The sequence below is a fragment of the Hordeum vulgare genome, chromosome 4H, assembly GCF_904849725.1.
Source record: "Hordeum vulgare subsp. vulgare chromosome 4H, MorexV3_pseudomolecules_assembly, whole genome shotgun sequence".
NCBI lineage: Eukaryota > Viridiplantae > Streptophyta > Magnoliopsida > Poales > Poaceae > Hordeum > Hordeum vulgare.
Window position 1 is genome coordinate 161,905,475 of NC_058521.1, and position 11,352 is coordinate 161,916,826.

The 11,352-nt window shown below is 45.1% G+C and overlaps 1 protein-coding gene across 1 annotated transcript; it reads left to right on the top strand.

Moving 5' to 3' along the window:
* The first annotated feature begins 420 nt into the window (after nt 1-420).
* LOC123448277 (vacuolar protein sorting-associated protein 2 homolog 1) lies at nt 421-3,056 on the top strand. The gene is made up of 5 exons (XM_045125130.1): nt 421-723; nt 1,388-1,518; nt 2,107-2,211; nt 2,364-2,624; nt 2,730-3,056. Exons 1-5 carry the CDS (start codon nt 687-689, stop codon nt 2,868-2,870), a joined length of 675 nt encoding a protein of 224 aa, XP_044981065.1. The 5' UTR covers nt 421-686; the 3' UTR covers nt 2,871-3,056.
* The last annotated feature ends 8,296 nt before the right edge of the window (nt 3,057-11,352 follow it).

The window sequence follows — 11,352 nt, forward strand, 5'->3', positions numbered from 1 at the left end:
CCATGTGAAGATATATTGTGTTCAGAGCGTGTGCTATTTTCTCTTCCGTTGCAACGCACACACTCTTTTGCTAGTTATAAAAATAAAATTTACATCATCACAAACTAATGCGGATCTGACGGCTCGCAGCCCGACGGATCTCCGCGTAGCACGTCCCAGATCTTAAACGGTAACCTGTCTAAGGGTCAGTTCTTTTGGTAGCTTCTAGAATAAGCTGAAATAAGCTGCCCCTACCCAGCTTATTCTAGAAGTTCAATCAAATATATTCTTTTAAAAACCTATTAATTAAGTCTTAATTACTAGGCTTCTAGAAAAATATTTTTAGTTGGACTTCTAGAATAAGCTGGCTAGGGACAGCTTATTCTGAAAGCCAAAAAAAAAAGCTACCAAAAGAACCGGCCCTAACTGACCGAGGAAAGAATAAAAACAGAGAAGCTTCCAATCTCAAACCGCGTGGACACGGTATCAGGAACGAACCAAACCCAACATCGGGATGCCTTTCTGACGAATCCACCAATCTCCCAAAACCAATCCCCGTCAACAGCTCAACACCCATCTCCTCCGTATCTAGTCCTCCACCATCCCACGCGCAAAGAGGTAGGGGAACAGCCAGATCGATCCGAGGGACTATCAGTCCAATCCAACAGAAGCAGCCGGCCGGCCGGATCCAACCTCCGCCCGTCGCCATGAGCTTCCTCTTTGGCAAGCGGAAGACCCCAGCTGGTTCGTATCTCTCCCCCTCCTCCTCCTGGATTTCGTGATCATACTTGTTTTCCTGTGCTGCCAATCGGAAGGGACCAACAAATTCCACGTTTTTTTTACCTTCTTGTGGACAAGCAATCCGCCCGCCTGTGCCTTTCTTGTCGGCTTGATCATCCAAAATTGAAGTTTACTATGTTAATCTCGCTCGGGTTCTTCCATCAAACCCTAGCTCTCGCGGGAACCTCCTGTGCAGATTGCAGTATTAGTATCTTTATTGACTTGGTTGAGTTTTGCGCTACCAGGATGCAATAGGAAACTAACCTGTGGGGGATCTCCTTTTCCTCTTTAGCTGTTAATCTCGTCTAGGTTTGTGTTCAGTTTTCACCTGCTACTGTCCAATGGGACGCCCTTAACAACCAAGCAATGCAAGGGACATGAATTATGGTTTGGAGTTACTTGATTCTACTTGTTCCTGTAAATTTTGTACTTGATTTGCCGAAGAAACCAAATAACTTAAGAAACTGGAGCACTCTAAATTGTAATGCTACTGCTGCACATCCACTTTGGGTTGATTTCCCTAAGACTTGGGAATGTGGGGGACACAAGACAACATTAGAGGTTAGCTCTCCTGGGTTTTTTTTGGGCAGAAACAGTTTTCATCATTCTTTTATTTGCTTGATGATAGAGCTGCTGCGGGAGAACAAGCGGATGCTAGATAAGTCTATTAGGGAGATCGAGAGGGAGAGGCAGGGTCTCCAGACTCAAGAGAAGAAGCTCATCGCGGAGATCAAGAAGGTGGCCAAGCAAGGACAGATGGTATGTGCACTGAAACTGCAAAATCTCTCTTGTGTTCTATTACTCATTTATAATCGACCTCCATATGACTATGAAGATTAATTTGCAATCTGTATCTGTGGTAGCATAAGAACTACCAACTTTGTCAGCAAAGAGACGTTGCAGGGAACCTAGATGATATGATTATTCTTTTTTATCTTAGCACAATCCTGCAAGCATTGAAGATCATACAAACACCAACCATTCTTCACTGCTACTGGGATAGTCTTAAGCTGTCACTGTAATTCATTCTTTGTTGGTAAGCTAATTGACATACGGCGTGCCATTATCCTCGCACTTGATTGTTCCATGATACAATAGGAAATGCCGTCTTCATGCACACATGCATTAATTCAGTCATGTTGATTTATCTATTTTCAGACGCAAAGTTTTACGTTGACGTCTCTTGAATAGGATAAGCAGATTTTGTGTTCGGAATCTTAAATTTGTAGGTCATAGGATGTGTATCTGCCACTTCAGTTTTTTTCTGTGTGCAATTGCTCATATTTTAGGCAATAGGCTTTGCAAAGTTAACAGAACATGTTTTGATGCGATGAACATTGTTCTCAGGGAGCTGTAAAAGTTATGGCCAAAGACCTTATTCGCACAAGGCATCAGATCACAAAATTTTATGCCCTGAAGTCTCAGCTGCAAGGTGTATCTCTTCGTATTCAGGTAGCATTCTAATCCAAGCAGACACTGTATTATACTACTATTATTTCATTCATTTAGACAGATTCTAGAACGTGATGAGATCAAGCGACAGTAGGCTTCGTGGAAGCTCTGTTTTTCTCATTGCTGAATTTCACGTGCTAAATTTTTTATAGACCCTGAAATCAACACAAGCAATGGGGGAAGCCATGAAGGGCGTCACAAAAGCCATGTCACAGATGAACAGACAGATGAATATACCGGCACTGCAGAAAATAATGCGGGACTTTGAGATGCAAAACGAGAAGATGGAAATGGTCAGCGAGGTTATGGGTGATGCTATCGACGACGCCTTGGAGGGTGATGAGGAGGAGGAAGAAACAGAAGAGCTAGTTAGCCAGGTCCTCGACGAAATCGGCATCGACATCAACTCTGAGGTAAAATTTATCCCCGTATTTTCGTGTTGATTCTATCATAGAGATTGAAATACCAGGATGAGTTAGTGGGATATGAGTGGCATTGATACTTTGCTCTCAACCCAGCTTGTCAAGGCCCCGGCTACCGCGGTCGCTATGCCGGTTGCTGCAGGAAAGGCGCCTGTTCAAGCTGAAGCTGCGGGCGGGATGGATGGTGGAATAGACGATGACTTGCAGGCGCGGCTTGATAACCTGAGGAAGATGTGAGCGTTGGACTCTGACGGACTATCCACACCCACGCAATTCTCTGTCTGTAGTTTTGTACCATAAGTGCCACTCCGGCAAATCTATTGACGTATCATTTGTAGTGTGTTTGGCATTGACCATCTGTATATAGACAGATCACCATATTTTCAATAAATCACATACTAGGACTTGCTCGGTTTTCCTATAGAGATGAAGTCGTCTTTACTACTCCCTCCGTTCGTAAATACTCCCTCCGTAAACAAATATAAGGGTGTTTTGTTCATTATTTTAATGAACTAAACACTTATATTTCTTTACAGAGGGAGTAGTATTTTAGGAGATTCCACTACGGACTATACACGCAACTAAATTAGTGAATCTGTGCTATAAAGTATGCATATATACATATGAAATCTCTTAGATTTATATTTAAAAATGTAGGGAGTATATCTTCCTTGGTTTCCTGGTGCCATAAGTTTTGTCGAGGCGAGCGATAAATGGCATCAGGGTGTATCACAAGTCAGAATTCAGAAGTCCTCCAACATTTACAGTCGGACCCCTCAAACGCTAGGGCATGCGGTCATCAAATTTTGACCTAGCCAGGCCTAGGGCATGCGGTCATCAAATTTGGCCTAGCCAGGCCTCCCAAACCGGCCTCAAACACCCGGGCTGACTGGCACCCCTCATATCAAATCATCCGCTGCGTTGGCCTGACGAAAGAGCCCCACGCGGATTCGACCGAAAACAAATTTTGACCCAGCCGGGCTTCCCAAACCGGCCTCAAACACCCGGGCTGACTGGCACCCCTCATATCCAATCGCCCGCTGCGTTGGCCTAACGAAAGAGCCCCACACGGACTCGACCGAAAACCCGACGGTCTGATGGGAGCCTCGACTGTTGTCGCGGTGTTAACGTCGCTCCAGTTCGCTGCTCGAGGCCCTAGCCGGCTATTTAAGTCGGCGGGCGTCCCCTAGCCCTATCAGATCCACCTCCTCCCTCCCTTTGCCGCCACCTGAGCCCATCGGCCTCCTCTCCCTCACTCGACGCCGAGAGGGCGGTCGAGGAAGCCGCAGCGGAGGAGCCGAAGGGGGCTGCAGGAGAGGTGCCGGAGGGGGCGAACTTGCAGCTGCCACACTTTTATCCGTCGGAGGGCACGACGATCGTGGAAATCTTCGACAAGGAGTAGTTAGTTTGTACGTAGTACGTAGGTTTTGATGTTTGCATGCTTTTGTATAAATTTAAGAAACTAGTTGAAAGTGTTAGTTCTTGACGAGGGGGGGGTGTGAATAGGCGCCTTTTATGAAAAGCTTCGAAACAATAAATGTATTCAAAATATGCGAAAGCGATAGAGGATCAAGTAGGGATAACGATCAAGCATCTAAGCATAGCATGGAATACTACAAAGACATCCAGACAACTAGAGCGTAGTCATCATGCACACTAAGATATATTAAGGGTAAACTCAGGTAGTATGAAGATGAACGAAGTTACGAATATCTTAAGCAAATGTGTTCGAGTTGAGATAATCAACCTAAGGATTCACAGTACAGTACAAAAAGTAAGAGAGTGAAAGATAGTACCACTAGCTTGATGAAGACACATGATTTGTTGGACGAGTTCCACTTGCTGTGACAACTGTATGTCTCGTTGGGGAGGCTCAGGTTGAGCTCTCAAGACCTCGTCTTCACCTTGTTCCCCTTGGGTTGAGGTCACTTAGACCACGCCCAATCACTAAGACTTCCAAAAACGGATGGGGTGCAAATGTGCACGTGATAGTACCTCCCATCCTTTACAAATGTGGATCCCCTCTTGATAGTACGGATGTTCCTATGCCTCAAGTCCACCAACACTAAATCGATAGAAAAATACTATCTTCTCTTTTATGTACCAAGGGAATGAAAACCGTCTCATGCCACCTGGTAATCTTTGAAAGCTTAATGCACACGATTAGTCCGCATGGGGCATTGTCATCAACCACCAAAACTACTTAGGGAAAATTATGCTCTTACAATCTCCCCCTTTTTGGTGGGTTGATGACAATACGGGATTTGCCATTTCAAAAAAAAGATAGGCTTAGACAAACCCAATATATACGAAATATAGACAAGCTCCCCCTAGATGTGTGCTCTATTTGAATATGCTTTTGGAATGCAAAAAGCACACACTAGGATCAACACCCCCCGTATATTTTATAGACACGACCATATACTTGCACAAACATGGAATGAATTAAGCAAGGATGCAAGCATAGGAAATATAGTCTCACATAGTAGCTAAAGTAGACATAACAGAGTAGGAGAGTAGCATATGTCTTACACCATACTTTGGTGCACACTAGTCCGGACAACATAAACCAAATCAAGCAAATAAAACAAGTTCACGAGAGGAAACACACAGATAAAGGATAAAACACCCATGACTCAAAGAAAATCCAGCCTAAACACTCTCTCCCCCTTTGGCATCGAGACACCAAAAGGGGCATAAAGGACTAAAACAATCCAAAGCGATGGTGATCTGTGTCCTCCTCCTCATCATCTCCCCCGGACTCAGTAGAAGCACCAAACACCTCGTCCTTAGACTCAGTCCACGGACAGTGCGCCTTGATCCAATCCTCCTAATTAGTGATCTTGTCCTTAGACCCGCCCTGGACATCCAGGCCAATCTTCCTCATGATCAGCTTGTCGCGACGGTGAGCCTTCTTGGCCTCTACATGAGCCTTATACCGTCCCATAAATTGGAATCCTAGAAGATTCTTCATCTTCGCCTTGAGCTTGGAAGCACATGAAGGTTCAGTCTCAGATTTTCGTACAAACTCATAATCTGGCTCTGGCTCATCATCAAAGTCACTGGGGGAAATCTCAGGACCGAAGGTGGAATGGCCCAGTTCTCCTTCACACGGAGCTTAAGGATACCATGATGCACCAAATGGTCAGTCACCAGAGGCTAGTTAGGGAATGCAACAATCCAGGTATCCTCATTCAGCTTAAAGAGATAAGGGCGATAGATAGGCACCTTCCTGTCAAGCACGGCTGAACGTAGCTCCTTCCACATAATGTGGGAAACATCCAAAGTAGACTCACGACTCCTCTCCCTCATGCACAAAAGTAGCAGGTTCACTAGATAAGAATGACCATGGTCTTTGTTACCAAAGCAAGAAAACAAAGTGTTGTGAAAGATCTGGTGCATGATATCTAGAAAGGGAATGAGCTCAGTGCAATCACCCTTGGCAGTCTTCACAACCCTGGAGTAACGGATAAGCTTGGACCTATGAATAGCTTGAACACCCTCAGTGTGTAGCCTCAGTCCAATAGGCTCCTCCAAACCATGATCAACATAGCACAGAGAGTTCATGAAGGTCTTCCAGCTCGAGCACAACACACGACCACCAGTCATCCATGTCAAGCTTCTCTCTTCATCCTGGTGAAAGTGAATGGTGGTATAAAATTGAGCAACAATCTCGCTGTCAAAGTCCTTGTTGAAGTTGATGATGTGAAAAAGACCCCACAACACACAGAGAGCACGAGCTTCAACAAAATATTCAGTGTGAGGACGGGTGCCCATGTACCATGTATCAATAGACTTGACATCCACATAGAGGTTCGTCTTGTGCTTGAGAACCCCCACATAAATGAGTTACCGAACCTTGTTCCAGAAAGGACGCCCAGCAAGAGCCTCGTTGTGAGGCTGGCAATATGGATTATGTTGACGAAAAGCCATAAACTCCCTTGGAGTCATATCTTGAGGATCTTTGGCAGACTTCTTTTGGTGACAGTTTTCTTCATATACCGTCGTTGAGTTTGAGCACTAGAACTAGCCTCTGCATCGTCAGACGTGCGGAAACACTTGGAGCCATGACTAGGGTTCACGCGAGGAGAAGTAGGAGCAGAGCTACCATCACCTGGAACTTATAAAGAAAGGAACAAGGAAAAACAGGTGTAAATGAATTTCAGAAGCCAAAGAAAAAGTGAGAATAGAGATGAAGCACACAGAAGACTTGGGTTATATGTCTCGAGCGGTAGTACCGCAGTGCAGGAGCGGTAGTACCGTTCATGCACAGGCGATAGTACCGCCCACACCGCGCAAAAACTTTTGCGATAGGGGGACGACAATACCAGAGTCGTAGAACCCAACACTTTCGGTGAACATCTACTTTACTCGATCTAGCATCCATTTCACATCCATCCCATGCCAAGATAATGCGAAATAATGTGGTAGATCTAAGATCCAAAATTTAAAACCAAAGAGAAAATGATCGAGGGCAATACCGGTGTCCATGGAACGAGGGAGACGGGGGGAATAATTCCACTGGACCTAAATGCAAAGGACGATGCAATATGGGGGATCCGGAGCCGACCTCCGGTGGAGTTTCTCGTTGCCACAAAGAGAAAACTCGAGGGGAGGAGCAGTGAATGTACGAGGAAGTTAAAATCTCCCCCTGCCCACCACTTAAACCGTCCAGGAGTCCCCAAAGCGGTAGTACCGCAGTCCAGCACAGTAGTACCGGCCTAAGAGCGGTAGTACGTTTGCGACAAAAAACAGCCCACCAACAATAGAAAACCAAGACCTATGCATCTAATCAATTTCAGAGAAAGATAAAACCTGAGAAGGAGACTCCCAAAAGCATTCAATACAATAAGAGACACTCGAAGTTAAAAGAGTCCAAACACGAAGAAAGAAAAACTTGGAGTGACCTAACACACTAATAAGCTCTCAAAAGCAAATGCCTCACTCGGAGGGGCGGTGGCCGAACCACCTATTGGTATGGCACCACAATGATTTTAACCTTGGGCCCATGACCAGAACTCGTCTTTGGAGCACAAGTGTCATCTAAGATGACTAATGTGAACGACTTGATCAATTTATGCATAATAGGGGGAGGGAGATTTCATTGAGAGAACAACACTCCTCCTAAATCCATGCCTACATCTAAACAAGATAGTATGATGAGAGTGGCGGGGTGTGCCTAATTTCAATCCACATTGCTCGAATCAATGATATTTAGCTCATGCCTTGACTCGCAAAATCTTGCTTCATCCTATGGCTTCATGAAAATATCTGCATGTTGTTCATTATGTCGAGGTGACTAAGATCAATCTCCCCACACTTGTTATGATCCCGGATGAAATGATGACGAATATCAATGTGCTTCGTCTTGCAGTGTTGAACCATGTTGTTGGAGATCGAGGTAGCACTTTCATTATCACAATATAGACGTACTTTGTCACAAGTGACGCCGTAATCCTTTAAAGTTTGCCTCATCCAAAGCAACCGAGCACAACAACTTGCAACAGCTACATACTCGGCCTCGGTGGACGAGAGAGAAACACAGTTTTGTTTCTTTGAAGACCAACTTACCAGAGATCGACCAAGGAATTGGCAACCTCCGTAAGTTGACTTCCTCTCCACATGGACTCCTGCCCTATCCGAGTCCGAATATCCTATGTGATCAAACAAAGCACCTTTGGGATACCATAAGCCAAAGTTTGGGGAATGAGCCAAATATCAAAAATTCGCTTGACAACCATCAAATGACTTTCCTTTGGTGCGGATTGAAATCATGTGCAAATTCCCAAACTCAACATAATATCAGGTCTAGATGTACAAAGGTAAAGCAAAGATCCAATCATAGAGCAATATACCTTTTGATCCACAACTTTACCATTGGGATCTAAGTCAAGTTGGCATTTGAGTGGCAAGGGAGTGTTTGCCTTGGCCAGTTTGAGTTCATCCATCTTGAAGCTCTTGACATGTCTTGAATATATTTTGCTTGGTTGATTAAGGTTCCTTAACTTTGTTGCTTGACATAGAATCCAAGGAAGAACTTCAACTCTCCCATCATAGACATCTCAAACTCTTTGGTCATTAGTGCGACAAAGTCTTCATTAAAAGCTTTGTTAGGAGAACCAAAGATAATATCATCAACATATAGTTGGCATATGAACAAGCTCCCTTTGACATTCTTTGTGAAAAGAGAGGGAACAATTTTCTGAATTTCAAACCCCTGATATTGCAACATCTCAGTAAGGTGCTCATACCGTGCACGTGGGGCTTGTTTAAGGCCATAGAGTGCCTTATCGAGAACGTATACATGATTGGGGACCTTGGGATCCTCGAACCCCGGGGGTTGCTTGACATATACCAACTCCATAAGGGGACAATTAACAAATGCACTCTTCACATCCATTTGATATAATTTGAAATTATGATGAGAAGCAAAAGCAAGGAACATGCTAATAGATTCAAGGCGAGAAACGAGAGAAAAGGTTCTCCTTTGGTCTTGGCACCAACCTGGACTTGGGAGTAGCCTTGTGCTACCAATCTTTCCTTGTTGCGAATGTCAACACCGTTTGCACCTTGCTTGTTCTTAAAGATCCATTTGGTTCCAATGATGTTGTGGTTCTCCTTTGGTCTTGGCACCAACCTCCACACTTTGTCGCGTTCAAAGTTATTGAGTTCATCAAGCATGGCCTCAATACACTCCGATTCCTCGAGTGCGTCTTGTACCTTTAAGGGTTCAATGCATGAAACAAACACATGATGTGCACAAAAGTTTGTTAATTGACGACGAGTGGTTACCCCTCTCTTCAAGCTACCACATACATTCTCCAAAATATGATATTTCTTGTGGAGCTTGGCGGCAATCTTGGTTGCATGTCTTTCTAGAATGTCCTCCATGGAAAGTTGAGGAGGAACATTTTTGCGACGTTCACTGCCATCATGAACTTGCTCTTGCTCTTGAGCTTGGTCTTGGTATTGATCTTGAGTTTTCTCTTGATCTTGAGATTGCTCGAAGGAGTGAGCTTGATCAAAAACATCACTTGGTGAGCCACCATCATGACGTTGATCTTGCCATTGATCTTGATCACAGGTTCAGGGCCTTCATTTTGTATTTGGAAGCGTGTGGGTCTCGCGTCGGTGATAGTTCCACTTGTGTGGAACATTGTCCTTCTCCTTCAGCCACAAGGGGTTCCTCAAGGGTAGGAAGTGCCCCACACCCATTCTTCTTATGGCTTGGGGAGGAATTTCATGACCTACATCACAAAGACCACTTTGCTCTACTTGGGAGCCATTATTTTCATCAAACTCCACATTGCATGTATCCTCAAATTTGTATGGTGGACTTGTTAAGGACACCGTAAGCATGATAGTTTGTAGCATAACCAAAAAAATGCCCTCTTGCGCTCTAGGTTCAAATTTATACAAACGAGCACCTTTCTTGAGAACGAAACACTAACAACCGAACACCCGGAAGTATTTGAGGTTGGGCTTGTTACCGGTAAGAATTTCCTAAGGATTCTTGTTGAAGCCTTTGCGGAGGTAGATCCTATTAGATGCACGACATGCTGGGTCGATGGCTTCAGCCCAAAATTTGTACGGAGATTTAAATTCCGCCATGATCGTCCTTGTCACGTCCATCAACGACCTGTTCTTCCTCTCCACAATACCATTTTGTTGAGGGGTATATGGTGCAGAGTATTGGTGCTTGATCCCTTCATCACTTAGAAACTCATCCAGTGTGTAGTTCTTGAACTCGGTGCCATTATCACTTCTAATCATCAATATATTTGCCTCATGTTCACACTGAGCTTAATTGGCAAAGTCGATGACGGTTTGTTGGGTGTCACTCTTCCTCTTGAAGAAGTACAACAAGTATATCTTGAGTAATCATCCATTATTACCAAGAAATACTTTCTTCTCCCAAGAATATCGAAGGTTGGAGGACCAAAGAGATCCATGTGAATGAGCTCCAAGGTCCTCTTTGAGTAGATGGTAGTCGTGGGTCGGTGAGTCGTCTCATGTAGTTTTCCTTCAATGCACGCACTGCAAGCACGATCACTGGCAAAACTCACATTTTTTGAGTCCAAGAACGTAATACCCTTTGAGGAGACTTTGCAAAGATCTCATATTGAAATGGGTTAGCTTGTGATACCAAAGCCATCCTGTCGGCGTTCTAGGAATGGGGGTACCCAGACCTGCCTGCCTGCGGCCCAGAGTTGGCCCACTTCATCGACCAAAAACCAACAGGCCTAGCACCACTCAAGGTAAGGCCCTCGCGATGGGCCAAGCCTCGTGAGGAGGAACAACATCAAGACCCGCCGGAGGCCTCCTCAGGACCCCTACGGAGCGGTGGATATTCCGAGGCGAGACCCGCCTCACGAGTCGAGGATGACGCGGGGGAAGGACAGGCGAGCAACAGACAGCATGACGGTGCAGTTCCCCCTTTAGTGCAAAGGGACAAGGACGCACACAAGTCTCCAAGGCATCTCCCAAAGGTTTCCGTTCTGCTGCAACAAGGCCACCACCGCCCGCCAGCAGGACGAACGTCACTCCTGGACCCGTCCCTGTTGCGTTGACAGCCACTTTGCAGGCGAAGACTACTTTTGGACAGGGGAAGCATGTTCCCCTGCCCCCCTTTAAAAATTGGCCATTGTGGGATCTCTTCCCGCCGAAATGATAAGGGAAGAGGACCGGGGCCGCCACTATATATATAGAGAGTAGGTTA

Coding starts and splice junctions, on each gene's coding strand:
- LOC123448277 (XM_045125130.1), top strand. CDS start 687: ATGAGCTTCCTCTTTGGCAAGCGGAAGACCCCAGCTG. Junction 724..1,387: donor CAAGCGGAAGACCCCAGCTG/GTTCGTATCTCT, acceptor GCTTGATGATAG/AGCTGCTGCGGGAGAACAAG. Junction 2,625..2,729: donor GCATCGACATCAACTCTGAG/GTAAAATTTATC, acceptor CTCTCAACCCAG/CTTGTCAAGGCCCCGGCTAC.